We start from the raw sequence: 23,906 nt of genomic DNA on the forward strand, positions 1-23,906 counted from the left end.
AACGATTCATGCTCGCGACGTCCTTAAATTTTACATAGAACAAACACTTCTGTTATTCGGTTGATCTCCGGCATTGTTCGGCACTGGTCGGTTACCTATAGGCAGTACACGCACCCCTATACCCCTAGCTCACGATGCCACTTTGAAACGACGTTTAGTTTCAATATTGGGTGCTTGTTCATCACGCATCTGTTAATGCTGGCGAAATTGTCACTCAAGTTCAGAAGATATATAAATCCATAAAAGGTGAAATAGCTCTGTCAAACCGCTGCAAACTTTAATGAGTAGCCATACCAATCAATTTTACTGGTGATCATAGACCCTCGACCTTGAGGGTCTATGTGGTGATCCGCGTCGGATAGCGTTGTCAGTGCCATGAGACAATCCCTCTAAAGGGACAGTGCTTTGCCAATGGCTATTTTGCTTCGGCCATGAGATATCTCATTTTTTACCTCTACCCTGGCAATAGCATTGCCGTCATATCAATCGATCAATTGATATGATATCGGCAAACAATTACATGTAAAGGATACCGGGCCCGGCACAAAAACCCTCCGGGGAGAACACTTGCTGGTATTTCGTCCAAGGTACGAAGTAAATTGCAGTTGACTAGATAGATGTCGATTCTAGTTTCAGCAAATTAGGCCTACACAATCTAGTTGAAATCATGCAAGCTTAGCTGGTCATAAACATCGCTAATGTACAGTCGCGCGCCCAACAATCTTCCCACATTTCCCGCGTACATTTCACAAAATAGTAAATCTTCAGATTCGTCATGAGTTGTTGCATCTGGCTGACCGGCAACTAAAAACAGTAGGGACTGGTTGAACGTTTGACAACTTATATTGTAAAAATACAAACTCGACAGTTGAAATATAGTACCGAGTTATCTGTTCAGCGGTATGGTTATTGTATAAACAGAATCCCTCGCAGACCACAGTTATTTTCAAGGAGAGCTTAGAGGTGAGAAATACTAGTATTAGTTTTCAGATAAACCTTTGTGTGAACTTCGGAAAGGCGAAAAAAGTCGACCGACTTGACTTTGGGGGACACACCGACCTGCAACTTTTACTTGCATCTACTGCGCGCAACTCTCAATGTCAGGTATTGGTAGTACTTATCTCCAAGACACAGAGATTGATTTCGAAAGTTCTTGTTTTGGGCATGTCATAGACACTTTAAAAGTAAATACAGCAAAATATCTATGGTAAAAAAAGTTGACTGAAGCCAATGCATCATTTATTTTATGTTCGACGTCTAGATTTTGGCACTTATCATCATTTGACGGTGACTTAGTACTTTGATAGTAAAGCTGCAACAATACCAATCGGGCTTACATTGATATAATGCCACAATCAACCTAATGTTGATATTGTCACAACGACATGCGAAATGGCAATATCGTGATTTATCACGCCTCGAAAAGTGTGTACTTCAACAAATTCGATTCAGGTTTCTGTATGTACTCTCTGTGTTGAACATGGCCGACCTCTCTGTAGTAACACGTCATCCAGTCCAATAAATAACTGGTCAGTTATGTTCCTGTTTTCAGAAAATTGTCCTGATACAGCTTCAAATGCTACCTGTTAATGAAAAGAGACAAAATGATATCAGTGGATCCATCCACGATCGTTACGAATCGCACTGTCCTGAAACAATGTCAACAAACTCTACCAGCCATGCAGCAAAAAAGAAGTTATGTCACTCTTGGAGCTGTAAGCGCCCACTCACGCATACACAAAGCATGCAAAAACATCAGAAATTCTTTGCTGAAAATCAAACACGACGACACACTACGATGATGATTTCTTATCATTGACCAGGATTTCCAGTTGAAATATGATAAAAGCTATCGCCAACGCGGCTGACTATCATTACTTCTCGAGTAAGAAAATTTGCGGCGTCTTCAAGGTAGTTTTCCGAAAATAGAAATAAAACTTTATTTTATTTCATAATTTAACACTGGGATGGCGGCCATGTTGAATTTCAAATATCTGTAAAGCTGGGTAATTTGTTTCTCTAGTACCAAACTTTCTTGCACGGATGACCCCTGATTTTTGTTCTTGATTTGATAAGAGAACAGTTGAAATTTCGTTGAGGAATGTTTTAACAAAAGTTGAAGTCTTTCGCTTTGAAGAGCTTCTACATTAATATAAAAAGACGAGGACAGTATACTGATGCGCTATATATATATATATATATATATATATATATATATATATATATATATATATATATATATATACGTCTTGAAGAAATAATGTGGCCATTTTTCGAGGGAAAAAAGATTGCTGCTCCTTCTACACCAACCATTACTATAAGTTCGTTCCACTCGCACTCATTCAACGCAAGCTTGTAACCAAAGCTGCCCTTCAGTATCCAGCACTGTGATAACTAGTATACCATCGTGAACAATATTACTCTATTCGGCCATGAAGTTATCCATTGATCTCAGCGATGTCGGCACGCACCCTTGACAAAAAAACTGAAACATTACTGCAGCTGTAAATTTATCTGAATAGTTAGGTGGAATCGCACTCACTTGCACAGTGTTGACTGCAGTTAAATTCAACGATACAAAATTCCACTTCCCAAAATTAGCAGTCGCATCCACCAATTTCCAAGCAGGTAGGCAGTTTGTCAATTTTGCCCCTATGGTTCCAGGAACTAGGCAAACTTGAAGATTGAAGTTTCTTCCAATTAAATCCTTACTCGGGTAATAGTAAAAGCTGAGACAGTTTTGGCTGACGTTACCAAGGTGTACTGGCAACAGCACTCTTGCTCGTTTATTTTCTATTTCCGCCACGGTAATATTCCTTTTCCTTATGTATTTTGCGACAAGAAACGTACCTGCAGTGGAAATTGCAGAATCATTTTTTTATTATAAGTTTAAGCCTACAGCATACGAGAGAAATGCACTTCGCAACAAAGAAGGTACCTGTGGTGGAAATTGAATATTTTTATCCTTAGGGGTTATTGAAATAACCACTGGCGATCAAATAGCAAACGGTTCCCACCTTTTGGGTAATAATGCTATTATACATGATGTCAAAAGTATGGATTGCTAAAGGTAAGAAAACTGTACATTGAGCGGTGTCCCCAAACTGAAAAGTCGCTCATCTGTCATATTGTCAACGTCAGTTTGTACGGTAATATTTTACAAGTCGGCCTTGTTCGATCTATGTTCAATACATGTATACGGTCACAAACTGCAATTAGAGCTAAGGAATGCACTCCCTCGGTCGTTTACGTTATTTGAAAGCGTCTGAAGGGTGTTGAGCATTCCAGGCAATAGTGTAGTGCTCCTAATAGCACAAACAGGTCAACTGTTGAAATTCAAGGGTTTTATGTACATTCAGTCAACGGTGCCGATAACGAACTTTGGTCTTCGGACAGCTTCTAGTGCAGTATCAAGTGATAATCTTGTGAGATCAACCAACTAGACTGGCGATATCGAGTCGGTGAAGACCTCAAAGTGGTCCCTGACTTCAAAGTGGTCCCCATCCTAAATGTCCGGTAAGATAGGGGGTTAAACTCAAGTCTGACGACACCTACCGCATAATGGACGCTTTTGTTGTCACACGGACGTTTCCGATGTAATATCAGCTGCTATTTAAGTATTTATATTTAATACCTAGAGTTGGGAAAAATGTACAAAATAAGGGCTGAGCAGAGAATTAACAATGGGGAGGGCTAGTGTCTACATCAATCATGACTTATCTATAAAATGACTCATTTGAAGTCATATCGATATTTGGAAGTCATTCTAATCGCTGCTCGTAAATACATAAACGGATATGAAATACAATTTGCAGCATTGCTGTGGCGTATCAATCGCACTTGCGGGTCAAAAATTCATCGCCACAAGCCAGCCCATAGACATTTTTGGTAGTTTACTTCGACCGGTACTATAACACTGGTCAGTTCACGACCCATTGTCTACTTCTGCTAGCTACCTCAATAATATAAACATGTATTTTCAACCGTTTTCCCGTGAGCCGACGTCCACGAATTCTGCAACGTTTGCCCTCTCGCGTAATTGAATACTTTGGGTCTGTCAAAAGTTCAGAACGAGCAGAAACAGTCGACGGCTCTTAAAAAAAGCTGAAATTATAGATGTTGCCACATTCAACATAATTAACGGAAGTAGGAGATGAGTCATAGATAGTCAGAGATAAAGTTGGTACATGTTCATTTATTCAAAGACTAAGCTATTTCATTATTTTGCGAGGTAAATAAAAAACCGATTGGTGTCGTAGTAAACTACAGAAAAGGTCTATGGACAGATTAACAGCGGTTCTGAAGCGATATCCCTTGACACGAATGCAATCTATAGGCCTCAGCATTATGCTACGAATGCACAGATGTAAAATACACCATGACAGTGTAAAATACCATAATAGGGCTCGAGGCCAATATTTTAGGGGGATATTTTTCTTAATTTTTTTTTACAAAGATATCCAATACCTACCATAGAAAGTGACGCGATTGAAGTAATACATTACCTAAAAGAAGTTGAATACAGCAGGCGGAGCGTAAAATTATCCGAATTTTCATGGGACACCTTTGAAGTCAAGAGGACGCTTTGAAGTCAAACTAATTTCTTTATTCTTTACTAAAAGTTTGAAACAGGAAGTGTACTCTTGTCTTATTTATACCTGATACTTAACAGGTCGCATATTCAATTCTAAAATCAAAACATTCTTTCTTTAACATAAACGATTGAATACAGGACAGAGAGCGTAAAATCATCACAAGTCTTTGGGGACCACCTTGAGGTCAAAAGGACACTTTTGGAGTCAAACTGATTTTCTTATTCAATACCAAAAGTTGGACAAAATCAAAGAAGTGTACTATAGTTTTATTAATACCTGATACTTCACAGGTCGCATGTTACATTTTTCAAGTCAACACATTCTTTCTTTAACATAAACGATGTTGAATACAGCAGAGAGACCGTAAAATCATCCCAAGTTTTCGGGGACCACTTTGAAGTCAAAAGGACACTTTTGGAGTCAAACTGATTTTCTTTAAGCAATACTAAAAGTTGACAAAAATCCAAGGAAGTGTACTATAGTCCTATTAATAACTGATACTTCATAGGTCACATGTTACAATTTTCAAGTTAGAACATTGCTTCAATTACGCAAAAGAAGTTGAATAAAGCAGACAGAGTGTACAATCATTCGATTTTCCCGGGGACCACTTTGAAGTCAAAAGGACACTTTTGGAGTCAAATTGATTTTCTTTATTCAATACTAAAAGTTGACAAAAATCCAAGGAAGTGTACTATAGTCCTATTAATAACTGATACTTCATAGGTCGCATGTTCCATTTTTCAAGTTAGAACATTGCTTCAATTACGCAAAAGAAGTTGAATAAAGCAGACAGAGTGTACAATCATTCGATTTTCCCGGGGACCACTTTGAAGTCAAAAGGACACTTTTGGAGTCAAACTGATTTTCTTTATTCAATACCAAAAGTTGGACAAAATCAAAGAAGTGTACTATAGTTTTATTAATACCTGATACTTCACAGGTCGTATGTTACATTTTTCAAGTCAACACATTCTGTCTTTAACATAAACGATGTTGAATACAGCAGAGAGACCGTAAAATCATCCCAAGTTTTCGGGGACCACTTTGAAGTCAAAAGGACACTTTTGGAGTCAAACTGATTTTCTTTAAGCAATACTAAAAGTTGACAAAAATCCAAGGAAGTGTACTATAGTCCTATTAATAACTGATACTTCATAGGTCACATGTTACAATTTTCAAGTTAGAACATTGCTTCAATTACGCAAAAGAAGTTGAATAAAGCAGACAGAGTGTACAATCATTCGATTTTCCCGGGGACCACTTTGAAGTCAAAAGGACACTTTTGGAGTCAAACTGATTTTCTTTATTCAATACTAAAAGTTGACAAAAATCCAAGGAAGTGTACTATAGTCCTATTAATAACTGATACTTCATAGGTCACATGTTACAATTTGCAAGTTAGAACATCGCTTCAATTACGCAAAAGAAGTTGAATAAAGCAGACAGAGTGTACAAACATTCGATTTTCCCGGGACCACTTTGAAGTCAAAAGGACACTTTTGGAGTCAAACTGATTTTCTTTATTCAATACTAAAAGTTGACAAAAATCCAAGGAAGTGTACTATAGTTTTATTAACACCTGATACCTCACAGGTCGCATGTTACATTTTTCAAGTCAACACATTCTGTCTTTAACTTAAACGATGTTGAATACAGCAGAGAGACCGTAAAATCATCCCAAGTTTTCGGGGACCACTTTGAAGTCAAAAGGACACTTTTGGAGTCAAACTGATTTTCTTTAAGCAATACTAAAAGTTGACAAATATCCAAGGAAGTGTACTATAGTCCTACTAATACCTGATACTTCACAGGTCGCATGTTCCATTTTTCAAGTTAGAACATTGCTTCAATTACGCAAAAGAAGTTGAATAAAGCAGACAGAGTGTACAATCATTCGAATTTCCCGGGGACCACTTTGAAGTCAAAAGGACACTTTTGGAGCCAAATTGATTTCCTTATGCAATATTAAAAGTTGGACAAAAAAGGAAAGTGTACTATAGTTTTATTAACACCTGATACCTCACAGGTCGCATGTTACATTTTTAAGTCAACACATTCTGTCTTTAACTTAAACGATGTTGAATACAGCAGAGAGACCGTAAAATCATCCCAAGTTTTCGGGGACCACTTTGAAGTCAAAAGGACACTTTTGGAGTCAAACTGATTTTCTTTATTCAATACTAAAAGTTGACAAAAATCCAAGGAAGTGTACTATAGTCCTATTAATAATTGATACTTCATAGGTCACATGTTACAATTTTCAAGTTAGAACATTGCTTCAATTACGCAAAAGAAGTTGAATAAAGCAGACAGAGTGTACAATCATTCGAATTCCCGGGGACCACTTTGAAGTCAAAAGGACACTTTTGGAGTCAAACTGATTTTCTTTATTCAATACTAAACGTTGACAAATATCCAAGGAAGTGTACTATAGTCCTATTAATAACTGATACTTCATAGGTCACATGTTACAATTTTCAAGTTAGAACATTGCTTCAATTACGCAAAAGAAGTTGAATAAAGCAGACAGAGTGTACAATCATTCGAATTTCCCGGGGACCACTTTGAAGTCAAAAGGACACTTTTGGAGTCAAATCGATTTTCTGTATTCAATACTAAAAGTTGACAAAATCCAAGGAAGTGTACTATAGTCCTATTAATAACTGATACTTCATAAGTCACATGTTACAATTTGCAAGTTAGAACATCGCTTCAATTACGCAAAAGAAGTTGAATAAAGCAGACAGAGTGTACAAACATTCGATTTTCCGGGGACCACTTTGAAGTCAAAAGGACACTTTTGGAGTCAAACTGATTTTCTTTATGCAATATTACAAATTGGACAAAAAAGGAAAGTGTACTATAGTTTTATTAACACCTGATACCTCACAGGTCGCATGTTACATTTTTCAAGTCAACACATTCTGTCGTTAACTTAAATGATGTTGAATACAGCAGAGAGACCGTAAAATCATCCCAAGTTTTCGGGGACCACTTTGAAGTCAAAAAGACACTTTTGGAGTCAAACTGATTTTGTCTATGCAATACTAAAAGTTGACAAATATCCAAGGAAGCTTGCTATAGTCCTACTAATACCTGATACTTCACAGGTCGCATGTTCCATTTTTCAAGTTAGAACATTGCTTCAATTACGCAAAAGAAGTTGAATAAAGCAGACAGAGTGTACAATCATTCGAATTTCCCGGGGACCACTCTGAAGTCAAAAGGACACTTTTTGAGCCAAAGTGATTTCCTCATGCAATATTAAAAATTGACAAAAATCCAAGGAAGTTTGCTATAGTCCTACTAATACCTGATACTTCATAGGTCGCATGTTCCATTTTTCAAGTTAGAACATTGCTTCAATTACGCAAAAGAAGTTGAATAAAGCAGACAGAGTGTACAATCATTCGAATTTCCCGGGGACCACTCTGAAGTCAAAAGGACACTTTTTGAGCCAAAGTGATTTCCTCATGCAATATTAAAAGTTGGACAAAAAAGGAAAGTGTACTATAGTTTTATTAACACCTGATACCTCACAGGTCGCATGTTACATTTTTCAAGTCAACACATTCTGTCTTTAACTTAAACGATGTGGAATACAGCAGAGAGACCATAAAATCATCCCAAGTTTTCGAGGACCACTTTGAAGTCAAAAGGACACTTTTGGAGTCAAACTGATTTTCTTTATTCAATACTAAAAGTTGACAAAAATCCAAGGAAGTGTACTATAGTCCTATTAATAACTGATACTTCATAGGTCACATGTTACAATTTGCAAGTTAGAACATCGCTTCAATTACGCAAAAGAAGTTGAATAAAGCAGACAGAGTGTACAACATTCGATTTTCCCGGGGACAACTTTGAAGTCAAAAGGACACTTTTGGAGTCAAACTGATTTTCTTTATTCAATACTAAAAGTTGACAAAAATCCAAGGAAGTGTACTATAGTTTTATTAACACCTGATACCTCACAGGTCGCATGTTACATTTTTCAAGTCAACACATTCTGTCTTTAACTTAAACGATGTTGAATACAGCAGAGAGACCGTAAAATCATCCCAAGTTTTCGGGGACCACTTTGAAGTCAAAAGGACACTTTTGGAGTCAAACTGATTTTCTTTAAGCAATACTAAAAGTTGACAAATATCCAAGGAAGTGTACTATAGTCCTACTAATACCTGATACTTCATAGGTCGCATGTTCCATTTTTCAAGTTAGAACATTGCTTCAATTACGCAAAAGAAGTTGAATAAAGCAGACAGAGTGTACAATCATTCGAATTTCCCGGGGACCACTTTGAAGTCAAAAGGACACTTTTGGAGCTAAAGTGATTTCCTTATGCAATATTAAACATTGGACAAAAAAGGAAAGTGTACTATAGTTTTATTAACACCTGATACCTCACAGGTCGCATGTTACATTTTCAAGTTAACACATTCTGTCTTTAACTTAAACGATGTTGAATACAGCAGAGAGACCATAAAATCATCCCAAGTTTTCGGGGACCACTTTGAAGTCAAAAGGACACTTTTGGAGTCAAACTGATTTTCTTTATTCAATACTAAAAGTTACAAAAATCCAAGGAAGTGTACTATAGTCCTATTAATAATTGATACTTCATAGGTCACATGTTACAATTTTCAAGTTAGAACATTGCTTCAATTACGCAAAAGAAGTTGAATAAAGCAGACAGAGTGTACAATCATTCGATTTTCCCGGGGACCACTTTGAAGTCAAAAGGACACTTTTGGAGTCAAACTGATTTTCTTTATTCAATACTAAAAGTTGACAAAAATCCAAGGAAGTGTACTATAGTCCTATTAATAATTGATACTTCATAGGTCACATGTTACAATTTTCAAGTTAGAACATTGCTTCAATTACGCAAAAGAAGTTGAATAAAGCAGACAGAGTGTACAATCATTCGAATTTCCCGGGGACCACTTTGAAGTCAAAAGGACACTTTTGGAGTCAAACTGATTTTCTTTATTCAATACTAAACGTTGACAAAAATCCAAGGAAGTGTACTATAGTCCTATTAATAACTGATACTTCATAGGTCACATGTTACAATTTTCAAGTTAGAACATTGCTTCAATTACGCAAAAGAAGTTGAATAAAGCAGACAGAGTGTACAATCATTCGAATTTCCCGGGGACCACTTTGAAGTCAAAAGGACACTTTTGGAGTCAAATTGATTTTCTTTATTCAATACTAAAAGTTGACAAAAATCCAAGGAAGTGTACTATAGTCCTATTAATAACTGATACTTCATAGGTCACATGTTACAATTTTCAAGTTAGAACATCGCTTCAATTACGCAAAAGAAGTTGAATAAAGCAGACAGAGTGTACAATCATTCGATTTTCCTGGGGACCACTTTGAAGTCAAAAGGACACTTTTGGAGTCAAACTGATTTTCTTTATGCAATATTAAAAATTGGACAAAAAGGAAAGTGTACTATAGTTTTATTAACACCTGATACCTCACAGGTCGCATGTTACATTTTTCAAGTCAACACATTCTGTCTTTAACTTAAATGATGTTGAATACAGCAGAGAGACCGTAAAATCATCCCAAGTTTTCGGGGACCACTTTGAAGTCAAAAAGACACTTTTGGAGTCAAACTGATTTTGTCTATGCAATACTAAAAGTTGACAAATATCCAAGGAAGCTTGCTATAGTCCTACTAATACCTGATACTTCACAGGTCGCATGTTCCATTTTTCAAGTTAGAACATTGCTTCAATTACGCAAAAGAAGTTGAATAAAGCAGACAGAGTGTACAATCATTCGAATTTCCCGGGGACCACTCTGAAGTCAAAAGGACACTTTTTGAGCCAAAGTGATTTCCTCATGCAATATTAAAAATTGACAAAATCCAAGGAAGTTTGCTATAGTCCTACTAATACCTGATACTTCATAGGTCGCATGTTCCATTTTTCAAGTTAGAACATTGCTTCAATTACGCAAAAGAAGTTGAATAAAGCAGACAGAGTGTACAATCATTCGAATTTCCCGGGGACCACTCTGAAGTCAAAAGGACACTTTTGAGCCAAAGTGATTTCCTCATGCAATATTAAAAATTGGACAAAAAAGGAAAGTGTACTATAGTTTTATTAACACCTGATACCTCACAGGTCGCATGTTACATTTTTCAAGTCAACACATTCTGTCTTTAACTTAAACGATGTTGAATACAGCAGAGAGACCAGAAAATCATCCCAAGTTTTCGAGGACCACTTTGAAGTCAAAAGGACACTTTTGGAGTCAAATTGATTTTCTTTATTCAATACTAAAAGTTGACAAAATCCAAGGAAGTGTACTATAGTCCTATTAATAACTGATACTTCATAGGTCACATGTTACAATTTTCAAGTTAGAACATTGCTTCAATTACGCAAAAGAAGTTGAATAAAGCAGACAGAGTGTACAATCATTCGATTTTCCCGGGGACCACTTTGAAGTCAAAAGGACACTTTTGGAGTCAAACTGATTTTCTTTATTCAATACTAAAAGTTGACAAAAATCCAAGGAAGTGTACTATAGGCCTATTATACCTGATACTTCACAGCTGGCATGTTACATTTTTCAAGTCAACAATTCTTTTTAATTTTCCTTAAAAGAAGCTGAACATAGCAGATGGAGCATGTAATCAAGTGGAATTTCCGTGGACACCTTTACGGACATTTTGGTGTCATATGTATTTTTTCAATACAATACCAAATGTGTGATAATCAGTAGAAATGTAGAATAATCCTACAAGTAACTCTGTCTTATAAACTCAATCTCATACACACATACAAATGGACGTTGAGCATTATTTAGCCAAAAAAAATCTTTATTTAACTGTACATAAATTTTAACAGTAGAGTAAAGCACAAGAGCAGTTTTTCTCTATAAAGTAAAATAACTACTTTCAATAACCGGAAAAATGAGATAAAGGGCATCAATTTCACAAAAATAAAAGCACATTACCTAAAGGCCAATACAGTCCTGTTGTGCTATGTAGAGAATAGCTTTTTGTGACACATATGTTTATGAAGATAGATACCTTTGATAGCACATTTCAAAAAATGTCAAAAAAGCTGCATTACCACTAATACAAAATTGAAAATATTATTATAATTTGAACATCACAGTAAGATTATCCCTGAGAACAAATCAGCCAGTGGTATGAGATGAGTAGTGTTTAGAGAAAGATTTTTCGATCAATAATGGAAAACATAGCATCAATGACACTTGGCTCTCATTTGATTTGATGAGGCAGGCCACAGTGTGTATACTTAACTATGTTTACCCTTGGCAACATGCATACAAAGTTTCATAGCCATTGGAAGAGGGATTTCAGAGATAATGACCAAATATGGGAAAAGTTGCGCAAAAATGCCTATATGAAAATATTCACCAAAAATTTGAAGACACTCAACCGAGGTTGCCTCTAGATACATTAAAAACAAATTTCAAACCAATCAAAACATTTACTTCAAAGAAAATTATTTTTTGACCAAAATATTGCCCCAAAATGCAAAAAAAAACAAAAACACAAAGATGAAAATTTCACCACAATTTAAGAAATCATATAGAAAACAACTCTAGAGTCAAGAGTATTAAGTTTCAAAGCAATCCAACAAGAAATTTGAGAGAAAAACATTTTTTGACCAAAAATTGGAAAAATTGCCCCAAAAATACAAAATTGCAGATTTCATCATATATTCAAGATATCATATTTAGTTCATCTGTAGGAACCTGTATACCAATACCAAATATCAAAGCTGTCAGATGGGCGGTTTTGATGAAATAAAGTTTTGACCAAAAATGAACAAAAAAATTCCTTAAAAGTACAGATTTGCATATTTCATTACAATTTGAACAAATCTAAGTTGGGTTATCCCAAGGGACCTATATACAAAATAACAAAGCTGTCTGACCAGCGATTATGAAGAAGATTTTTTACCAAAAACGCCTTTTTTGGCGCTAATTTGCATATTTTCAACAATATCAAAAAATACCGTCAAGGACAGTGTGCTCACATTCGGTTTGAATTGGTAAATTCAAGAAATATTTAAACCAGAACAACAAGAATGACAAAAGCAAATAAGGTCTGCAACTTAGGTACTGGAGGTCATCTTTGGGAATATCATATTCTATAGCAACGGGACAAGCAGATCCTACATACAGAAAGCAATGTCAACAAAAAAATTAGCCAGAGAAGCTTGACAAAAAGAAAAGGTGGGAGGGTGGGGAAAAAATAAAGAGTGGGAAAAATGTACAAGGGATCTGGTAAAAAGTAATGCTACCTCATCAATCTTCTAGCCCCTACCCCCTCCTGAATATCAAATGTTCCACCCCTTACATAAAACCAGCTGACAGGAAATGTATTTACAACCTTGGGGATGTTTTAATTAATGCTATGAGTGCTATCATTCAAATGTAAACAACACTTAAATCAGTTACAGATAGTGAAATGCCTTCCACTGTGGGGGAGATTACAACATCTGGAATTATCCTGGATCCTAATTTCTCATCAGTTCTTATGTGTCTTAACATGCAAAAGTTGCAAAAATTGGTTCGCAATGAAAATATTTACTTCAACTTTGTTTTCTGGATCAAATTTTACGACAAATTGATATTAAATATGACAAAATTATGTTCAAAGCCTTCGAAACTCTCTCACAACATATCCTGGGTTGGTGTAGGTCATTTAAGGTCACAAACTGAGAAAATTACCTAAAATATAAAAATTTGGGGGTTTCCCAACACTTTGAGCAGAAAATTTATCAAATAACATCCCTCGGGACTTTTGTACCAAATTACAAAGTTATCAGACAAGTAATTTTGAGACAAGTTGTCTGTCCAGGAGCTTTAAAAAGAAAATATTTTTTTAGATTTTTTGACCAAAAATGACAAAAATTGCCCCAAAACAGTAATATTTCCAATTTTGTCGTAACTTCAACAATTAGAAGGGTAACACCCTTGTAAACATCAAATCCAAATTTGAGAGCAATTGGGCTAGCGGTTTCTGAAAAGAAATTTTACTTAAAATGAGAAAAATAACCAAAAAATTCAGCAAAAATACAAAATTCAAGATATCTTCACAATATTCATAAAACTAATTTTCATCAACCTGAGGAACCTGTATACCAAATATCAAAGCTATCAGATTTGTTGTTTTTGAATAAAAAAATTTTTGACCAAAAATTCGGAAAATTGCCCTAAAATTACAAATATGAAAATTTCAATTCAATTTGTATAAACTTGACTGAGGTCATCCTGAGGAACATGTATACCAACTTTCAAAATAATCAGATGAGTGGTTTCAGAAAAAAATACCGCAATTATACGGTGTCGCTCAAATTTGATCAGAATTGGTATATACCAGTATGGGTTACCAATGATCAACAATAAATGTTGTTTCTATCTGTTCAGTGGAGGAAAATTCTACGTTGATGTTATGGCAATGATTTCTGCACAGTACAACCAGAAAAACAACAAGAAATATTTAAACCAGAAAAACAAGAATGACAAAAGCAATTAAGGTCTAACTTTTGGTACTGGAGGTCAACTTTAGCAACATGCATAGCAGAAACAAGCCCCTCTTAGTTTAGTATAAACTGTCTTCCCCCATCTACTGTCTGTGGTTGCAGCTGGTCTGTTAATATGTAACAGTTCATAAACAATGACAGGAAATGAGTCAAGATCAGTGGAGTTTGCCTGTTTCTCACTGGCATGCCTCCTGCACATTTGCTGGATTTCACTTTTTCTTACCTCATTTGCACATTTTTGACACTGATGTGTTCATTTGAACAAATTCACATCTCAACCCCTGCATCTACCTGTACACCAAATACTGAGATGGTAGCTTTGGCGGTATGGGAGCCTTTGTGTGTGACGGACATACATCTGCACATACCCACAAATATACAGACATACAGACATGCAAATCGGATGCAAATGAACTGATTCAGCTTATATGATAACCTCACATTGGTATACCAAATGTGAGCTAAAAATTAAAAAAAATATATTCTCAAATCATATTTTTCATCTACGCAACAAATAGCAAATCAGTAAGTACTGCAGTTATCACGATATTTGAGTGACTGGACGCCTCACAAACGGACATACATACATACTGACAACGGATGCCAGACAGATACCCATCCCAATAGCTTCAAAAGACTATCGTATAGCAGCTAAAAATGAAAATTTCACCACAATACTAACGAAAATCACCATAAACATCCTGCATACAGAGTTTCAACAAAATCTAGACTGCCGTTACAGAGTTTAAGCGTTTGCTGGATTTTCTCTGTTTTCTACCACATTTCTTTTTTTTACCTCATCATCATATTTTGAAGACTGACACTTTCATTTGAACAAATTCACATCTCCACCCCCAGGTGCACCAGTACACCAAATACTACAATGGTAGTGCTGCGGTTTTTGAGTTTTCGATGTGCACGAAGATAGCATCCACACATACTAACATACATAAATGTAGACACCGCTGACCTACCATAAAAACTCTTTTTGGTATAATATACATACATGTATACACCAAATGTGAGCTAAAATTGTCCTGAAAATAGAAAATTGTGGATTTATCAAAATTTGAATATTTCACAATTTAATCATCCCTATGAACCTGTAAAACAAATATCAGTGCTGTCAGACAAGGGGTTTTGGTGTAAAAAATTCTATTTTGTTTCAGCCAAACTTTAAAGCCCCATACAGCAGCAAATGTGTTGTAAACCAATCTCAAATTATCCTCAGTTTTCCAAGGGTTTTCTTCAAGTAAGACACATTAAAGACCAAAAAAGTGTGTAAAACACTGTCGATAGCCTAAGAAGTAGCAATTAAATTCGAACTTTTAACATGATTTTAGGTTTTCCGAGAATTTCAAAAAAACAAGTCATTGACAATGACATAGTCCCCACTTGTAATAGGAGTATTAGTCTTGATGGGGCAGGGAAATGTGGTCATTAAGAAGTATCACTGGAGTGTATATGTTCAGATCTATGGGCACATAGGTCTATGTCATTGTTCCCAATTTGAAACAAGAGGCATGTCTAAGTTGTGGTTCTAAATCGGGAAAAAAGATCAGACCTCTGGCTGTATTGGCCCGCCAAGAAATACATATGTGCATAATAAATGAGGTACAAGATGTGACATCTTAAGGTCTATTATCCTATCAAAATTGAAGCGTAAAGAACTTGTGGTTACTGAGTTGTGCATATATATGTTAATTCAAGGTCAAAGGTCACCGAGGTCACATGACATTTTGTCAAAAAAATTGTGTTGCTAAGTTATCCCTATATACCAAATATCAGACCTCTAGCTCTATTGGCTCGCTCAAAATTAGATATGCACATAATTAATGGGGTACAATATGTGGCGTCATAAGGTGTCCTATCATACCATATATGAAAGGTTTAGCACTTGTGGTTACTGAGTTATGGACAAATATGTATATTTGACGTCAAAGGTCACCAAGGTCATGTGACATTTTGTCAAAGTGTCTGAGATATCTGCGTGAACGGATGGGTGAACGGATGGACACATGGACGGATATGTCCCAATCTACAGTCCGGGTCATCTCCAAAATTGGAGACTCATTATGATAATGTATTCCGGTATTCAGCCAATCATCGAACAGATTACATCATTAATAAAGTACAGGTCACGCTGGGTCACAAATTACCCACCAAGTGTGATCGGCAGTTTTGGGCCGCTTATTAAGCCCCTGTCTTGTGAATTTCGACGAATATCGACAGTCAACATAATCCACGTGTTCTGCAGAAGGTCATGTTCAACAAGGAGTCCGATTAGTGAACAAATATTCGAAATATTGACGATTCATTTCTACCCCCAGTTTATCGATTTCGCTCAAGTACCGAGAATCATTTTGTGGATGTTCGTCATCTCTATTAGAAATACTGTTATAAAGGTTATATGTGTAGGTACGCGTATAACATTTTGCAAGAAAGAAGAGCAATGTCAGAGCTCTAAAACGATACCTGTTTTGTAGTTGTCAAACGCAGACTAAAAATGGTACGCGATTTTGAAAATGTGTTGACAGAGTGGCCACACAACTGTTCCCCATACGGTAGAATTTATATCGCAGTCATCTCCGATACAAATGGGGTATTCTGAACGATTTGTGTAGGTACACGATTTATATTTCGCAGGACTTCAAGCCAGAGTCTAGGAATCACAGCGATGTATGGGGTTTGGTTGTCTTAGCCAGAATAAAACTGGTACGCGATTTTGAAATTGTGTTTTGACAGAGTGGCCACACAACTGTTCGATATTATGACAGAATACGGCGCGGGAGTTCATCACAGTATGGCATACGTAACGAAGGACGCATGTGGAGGTTGCCAGGAAACACAATTTTTACTGATGGCGCGCTGGCCGCTGATTGGCTAATGAGAGGGGGAAAATATTATGGTATAGCGTCTCCAATTTTGGAAGTGACCCGGACTGATCTATAAGCCCCCTGGACTTTATCTGTGGGGACTAAAAACTGTGTCACTGCATCCTTTTTGCAATATGAATACGATGAGAAACTAAATTTTTATTTTTCTTGGCCTTATACATGGGAGTCTATGGAGAGCTGCCTTATACATGGGACTTTATGGAGGTGTAAACTAAAAAGTCCTCTAACACGGCCAAATTTGATCACATTGTGAAACAAATTGACGTGCATCTGTATGAGGTAGGGTACTATCCTTGTACCAAGTTTGAACAAAATCGCTCCAGGCGTCTCTGAGATATCTGTGTGAATGGACGGACGGACACACGCACGGACGGACGGACGCACGGACATGACCAAACCTATAAGTCCCCCCGGACGGTGTCCTTGGGGACTAATAATCATATGACAGGAAAATAAAGATTACAACAAATAGTTGGCATTCGTGTGTTGTGCATTAAGTAAATGGCATCATGCTTGTTTCTGGTATGATCATGGTGTGTATGTGCGGGGAAATACTGTTTTTTTTTTACTTTTCTGTTGGTCGCCAATTTTTGAGTACGTCACCAGTTTATTATTCAGCCTGTTAAAACGTATAGCATGGTCCAAATCAGCAAGCAGTGATAACTCTGATCTTTCCACATCATTTCCAAGAACTCTGTTATCTGGAGAGATTAAAATTGAAAAATTTATTACCAGTAAGCAAATCAATCCAGTCATCATTATCAGAAGATAAAATGTATGCAAATTAAGAAAGAAACACAAATATAATCTCTTTTGGAATTTATATACACACCAAATATGAGCTAAAAACTGACTCAAAGCAGGTCTGTTCATTATAAGCACATATGTAAAATTATGACTACGGTAAGTATTGAAATGGAGACATAACAAAATACATAAATGAGTACACTATAGGTGTAACCGTAAAGACTCAAATTGTGTGCTGAACACACATGAGGCTGAGATTGGGGATTTGGCTCAGCGGTTTTATCTATGGCTTCTGCGCTAGGTGACTGGTGCTATACGTTGTGAGTTCAAATCCGACTGAAACCACAATATATTACAAAAGTATATGGACACAAATTCCATGAGCACAATCATATTGTATTCAGTTTAGATTGACAGCTTGAATTTACAGCTAGACATCAGTTAAGACTGATGACACAGTCCTTGACGTAAAAGAACTTTGTCATTCAAAGTCACTGAAATGTACGTTGTACCAATGATGTGAAATGACCTAAGTTACAATGAAAACAATGTCAAGGCATGTAGAGTACGAACTCAACACATGGAAACTAGACAATATGGCTGCCTCCAAGTGCTAAATTTGCTTTCCTGTGCGTGCATGATACAGCCTTGGGGCTTAGTGGGCCAGGGTCGGGTGTTGGAGTATATTTCTATTCTTTCAAGTATCATCATAAATTCCTGACAAACTGTGTTTAAAACCCTTTCCCAAAATACCACGGACAGGTAAAAAAATCTAAGTTGGCAAAGAGCAGTCAGGGGGGGGGGGGTTACTTCTATTACTTGCCAATATGTATATGCGAAGCCCAATGGGGTGGTATTTCAGCAATTTGGTCCAAAATGGGGGGGGGGGGGGGGGGGGGGGGGGGGGGGGGGGGGGGGGGGGGGGGGGGGGGGGGGGGGGGGGGGGGGGGGGGGGGGGGGGAGTCATTCCACTGTAAACCATGGTCTAAAATGGGTTGAAGTTTGAGTGCCACACAAGAACAAATTTCAACAGTCTGTTCCCATCTCGCTAGCAGGGTTCTGAGCTGCACTCAATAAGCATGGATATCTTTTCTGTGGCAGGGGAACCATTACAGAGACCCCCTGGCTTAAAGTAAATATGGACTTTGTTTTAAAACATTGTCACTGATTTGTCAGAACTCTACATATGGCAGATTTTTGCCCAATAGAAAATATCCAAACAAAGTGGCTCTACTGCTCCCAGTATTATTCAGGTCGACCATGGCCATATGAAGTAGTATTGCTTTACAGACAAACAGCGAGGTTTGTTGTGAATTGTAATTTTAAAAAAAACACCACTCAGACTGTAACTGCAGATAACTGATAATTTGCAGAAGCTGGACCAAAATTTGGTGAGAGTGAAAGGCATTTTCTTTCACAAAATTTGTTAGTATTTCCTCATGATTTTTCGGAATCATGGCTTGGCCAGCAACAAAATAGCTCTAAACGCAGTATAAGCTTACAGTGGTAGGCTTTGCCGGGGCAAATACTTGCTTTTTTCCGTTTTAAAAATGTTGACGCTATGACTGTTGACCTGGGTCAAAGGTCTAAAGGTCTAAAATGGGGTCCTAAAACAACGAGATTTTAGGTCTAAAATGGGCCCTGGGTTTTATACCTGCGGCCGCACACCTCTACCACTTCTCTGAACAAATACTCCCCCTCCCCCCGAGAGATCTAGAGAGGTACAGCAGTTCTAGCTACACAGCATCGTACGCAGGGCCATCATTCATTGTGCGATGTTTCTGTGTAAGTTCACAGTGTAATTTGATTTTGGACGAAGACAATCAGCACTCGCACACAGGCGTTCTGTTTACTGGATAGTTTGTATAAGTGTAGTTTATGCTACGTTCCGATGTTCTGTTCCGTAAAAGTCTACGGAACAGAACGTCGGAACCATGGTCGGAACGTAGCATAAAACAAACTACCCAGTAAATAGCTCTGCATGGCCATGGCAGGGCTGTGTGTTAGCGGCGCGGCGTTATACGACCTCCCAACACACATGTGGGGGGGGGCCGTACATGCAGACCTACCCAGTAAACAGAACGCCTGTATGCGAGTATGAAATATAACGTCGAGCAACAAGATTGAAATTAAATGACTGTTTGAGCTGGTACTCACTCAGTAAACTGCTAGGCCATATGGACATCCGCATATCCGTACGGTGGGTCGCGGTCGCTGGTCTCGACCGTGCCGTGTGCAGCGCAATCTCCCATGATGCTAATATGATACACCCTAACCAGGTGAAAAAATTGGACGCGCAGTTTGGGCTGAATTCGCATTGTAAAATGCATCGGAATTTTGAAAAAGTAATAAAAGTGAGCGCATATATCAAAAAGGACCAAAATAACAGATTAGTATTGGCAATGTTACAAAGTTTAACAACTTTATGCAAATATAGGAATGGAAAAATCCTGGACTGCGTAAAATTTCAGTTCAATTACAACTACGGGGACCACTTTGAAGTCAGGGACCACTTAGAGGTCTTCACAATCGAGTCGCGGAATACATGGCCTACTCTAAAACTATCCTGCGCCATGAACGTTGTGATATTCCTATTACACTTTTTCATCGGCCACTTCAGGTCAAATCTGTCAAATATCGTTCCGATCCATAAACGCGAAAAGACTGAGGTTTAAACTTACCATAGGTAGAATTTGTGGTAACGTCTTCGATTTGGAGTTCTTGATCGAAGGTCCATTCGTAACCTTTTTCACCGGCAAACGTGAACCCACAATTTGCCCTGTATTCAAAGCCGCATATTTTCTGTCTTTGAGAATCTAGGCCTGTAGACATAGGCAGAGCCAATGTGAACATTCTGGTGCAGGAAAAATGTACCATTTCGAATGACAATCAAGTGTACTCGTTTTGATATCATCAATTCATGAAACACATGTGGGTCCAATCATTTTGTGATTAAAAGGAATCCTCTTGTTACCATAATCATAATAATTGGACAATATCGGGACGAATTATCCAAGTATACCATTCATTATTACTATACATTATGTTGCACAGAACATTTGTGGCAGATGTTCTAACTAGTAAATTTGCGAGGCTGAACATAAATTATATGTATGTGTCTTGAGTGATACAAGAAAGGGTGGACTTGATTGAGGCGTCCCGGTTGACCTGACCCGAGCGTGACCGGTTTTTTTCGTCACGTGGTCGGCGTCATCTGGTGGATTATCCAATCAAGTGGCCGCCATATTGTATTCGTCTGCTCCCGACCAAAATCGATCGGGCAAGTCGGGGATCCCCGAATAGATGCGCGCGCACAATCCCCGAGCCAATCAAGTACGACCTTAGTTGGCCTGCGTGCACCAGTCTACACCGATCGTCCCAATCAAATCCATTCAATAATCTTATGTTTCAGTTTGTCGAGACTTTGTGATATTTTAATTTCAGGTGGCTACACTAAAGGCTGATGTATCAATCAAACAGTAATAAATATCTACCGTTTCTGCTTCACACAGTAAAATTTGCTTAAGCTTGATGTTGGTTCAATATTGGGGCTGGGGATTTTAAAAGTCTTACCTTCGGAATTCAATACGTAGTAACCCGGTGATTGCTTTTGCATTATCTCTTGAGTGATGTTATTGTTGTTTACTGTCAACAGCTTGCACAAAGTCGAAGAGGAATTATGTATTTTGTAAACAACCCTTTCGTGGCTGCGCTTGACGGAAGTTGCCGTCGTCACGGAACAATTTGATTGAATAGTTCGTAGCTGCCTTTTCATTTTGTCCAGATCCCTCTGCCAGTCTTTTCCATACTCTTTTACCCGACTCCAAAAAGTTTTGTTAAACGTCTGGTACAACATATCGTCCGCACTGTTCCATTCTTTTATCTTCTTACAGAGGTCTAAGGTCAAAGTGGCTCGAGTCGTGTTCTGGGGTCGCATGTTTCTAGCAATGTACATGACGTCATTCCAATCCCAGCGTAACAGTTTCTTCAGTAATAACAACGATTCGTCGAAGTATTCTGTGATAAGCATCAAATCAATTTCGTCTTTCAATTTTCTTATGAAGGTATTGAGAACATCTGTATCGTTGTGATAGATATGGTCCAATCCAAGATCAAAGGCTTGCACATTGCGTGTAAAAAACTTGAATTTCTCTCCATAGTCATTCATTGTCTGCTCCCAATAATATTCTGGATCTCTAAAGTATTCTTGAAGAGTCTCCTCGATATTGATATTCTCTTTGATGCTTTTGACAACAGCCGGTATTCGGTAATACACAAAATCCGATTCAAAGTGTGAGCATGTCTCTCGTAATATTGAGATATACTTGGTGCCTGGATTCATGAATGTTTCAAACGCTGATCTATTGTAGCGTACATGTACGGTCATCATGTTGTACTTGTAGTTGGTCCAATCTCCGGGCTTCACACCAAGGGGTGGTAAAAATAATTCACGTGGACTGTCTTCACGAATTGGAATAATATTGAAATGTCCGCTACGTGTATTTGTCTTCATTAGTGCCAATGACAGATTGTGGGTCAAGGCGTATCGGTTCAAGATGGACGACAGAGTTGTACTTGCTGTTTTTCGTGTCTTGATGAAGCATACATCATGTAATTGCGTACTCTGTTGCTTTCGCCAATAATCCATATAAGTGAAAGTTTCTTTACCTAGAAAGCTGATGGGATATTTCGGATTACTTTATAGATCAAACAAGAAAGATGCCTAAAAGTTCTCAAAACAAAAAGAACTGTAGCCTTAACTGCGCAACTCTTACTTTGACGGGGTGTGATTATGGCGTTGTACAAATAAACGCAACAATGAAGTCAGCAATGGCATCGATCGTGAAAAAATGCGAAAAACAGCTTATGATCGGGAACATGTTTACCGCTCCAGGACTGGCTCACACGCCATAATTTGAATTGTTTTGTTTGCTATCGGACAGACACCCTCTGGCTATGCCGTTCTAATGGAATACGCATAGATACATTCAACCTGACAAACAGCAGTCGCCACAACGCGGGAAGATCAAGTCCATCTGTGCCTTTGTGATGGCATCGATACCGGGAGACTGATGATCGTCGACTTCAATTGCATTATTGAAATACTCAACTGTCACCGCTGTCTATAACGCAGCCTGTCACACACTGTAATGATATTACCAAAAAGCCGGCTGAGTATTGTTTCACTGTGCTGAGCTATGATGATATGCCGAGGCATTAAAGGAAATATTTCGCTTACCTCAGTGAAAGCTGGCCGTAACTTTGATCCGACAAAACCAGTAACACCACGCAATAGCAGAAGCCGGCAACTAACGTCATCAAAAATATTTTGAGGATCTTTGATTGAGGCATTTGACTTGTCATTAACGTATCCGACGATTTTTTTTCAGCAAGCAACAACTTCAGTTGCTTAATATTTGTCTCGCATGATCCAAGAGGCATGCGTTTGCTATATTGTACATGTGTAACTATGTTAGTATCGATTCAAGCATGCAAGTACTGCACACAAAGGATGTCTCCTTCACATAACCGTCGCAAATCCGCCGTCCGCGTGTCAACTATGTTTTCCGTAATTTGCCAGTCTTAATTCACTTAAATGTTACAGTGATGGTACGTCACAGAAATTTACAACAACAAACACCAAAAGAAAATATTCCATAGCTGAAAATCGGTGCTGAAAAATGCGGGTATTTCACTTGCGCGCTTGCGCGCTAGCATTTCCTGACATTATGCGAACCGTCAATAGATGTTTGTTCAGGTGTGTCTGGACGTCAATATAAAGATTTTTTTATTTGGAAGTTTCAATTGGGTTAATAGTCTTAACTTGCAAAGAGGGATTTTATCAGATACATTTCTGTCGGCTAAGAGTAAGACACACTTAGCAGTATTTCACTTACAATTATGCGCCAGTTTGAGTGATTGTCGTGGGTGTCTGTCTATACAGAGTGCATCAACGTCATTTTTTCGGACTTTAAGATTTGCAATTGTTTTCCTGAGCTTGAAAGAACCTGCCTGCTAACGTTTGCATCGTGTAAATGCATCTTCTATTTAGACAAATTCTGGGTGTGCACATGTGTCTCAAAGCTGGGTAGCTATACGCAGAAGGTCAAGTTGAA

General features: G+C 37.8%; 1 protein-coding gene and 1 long non-coding RNA gene across 3 annotated transcripts; both read right to left on the minus strand.

Annotated features, from left to right (window-relative positions):
• Positions 1-434: 434 nt before the first annotated feature.
• Positions 435-23,517, minus strand: LOC139116911 (galactose-3-O-sulfotransferase 3-like). 2 transcript variants are annotated; one of them, XM_070679639.1, is made up of 5 exons: positions 23,030-23,516; positions 21,364-22,466; positions 20,472-20,612; positions 2,543-2,850; positions 435-1,583 (listed from the first exon to the last, which is right to left on the minus strand). In XM_070679639.1, exons 1-5 carry the CDS (start codon positions 23,230-23,232, stop codon positions 1,449-1,451), a joined length of 1,890 nt encoding a protein of 629 aa, XP_070535740.1. In that variant the 5' UTR covers positions 23,233-23,516; the 3' UTR covers positions 435-1,448. The 2 variants fall into 2 exon arrangements, with proteins under 2 accessions (XP_070535740.1, XP_070535741.1); XM_070679640.1 differs by lacking the exon at positions 2,543-2,850 and having other exon boundaries at positions 1,447-1,583; positions 23,030-23,517.
• Positions 11,422-20,015, minus strand: LOC139116910 (uncharacterized). Its single transcript, XR_011548416.1, has 2 exons — positions 19,948-20,015; positions 11,422-17,744 (listed from the first exon to the last, which is right to left on the minus strand). It is a non-coding gene; the product is annotated as an uncharacterized lncRNA (long non-coding RNA).
• Positions 23,518-23,906: the final 389 nt, after the last annotated feature.

This window comes from Ptychodera flava, chromosome 18 (genome assembly GCF_041260155.1).
Source record: "Ptychodera flava strain L36383 chromosome 18, AS_Pfla_20210202, whole genome shotgun sequence".
Lineage (NCBI taxonomy): Eukaryota > Metazoa > Hemichordata > Enteropneusta > Ptychoderidae > Ptychodera > Ptychodera flava.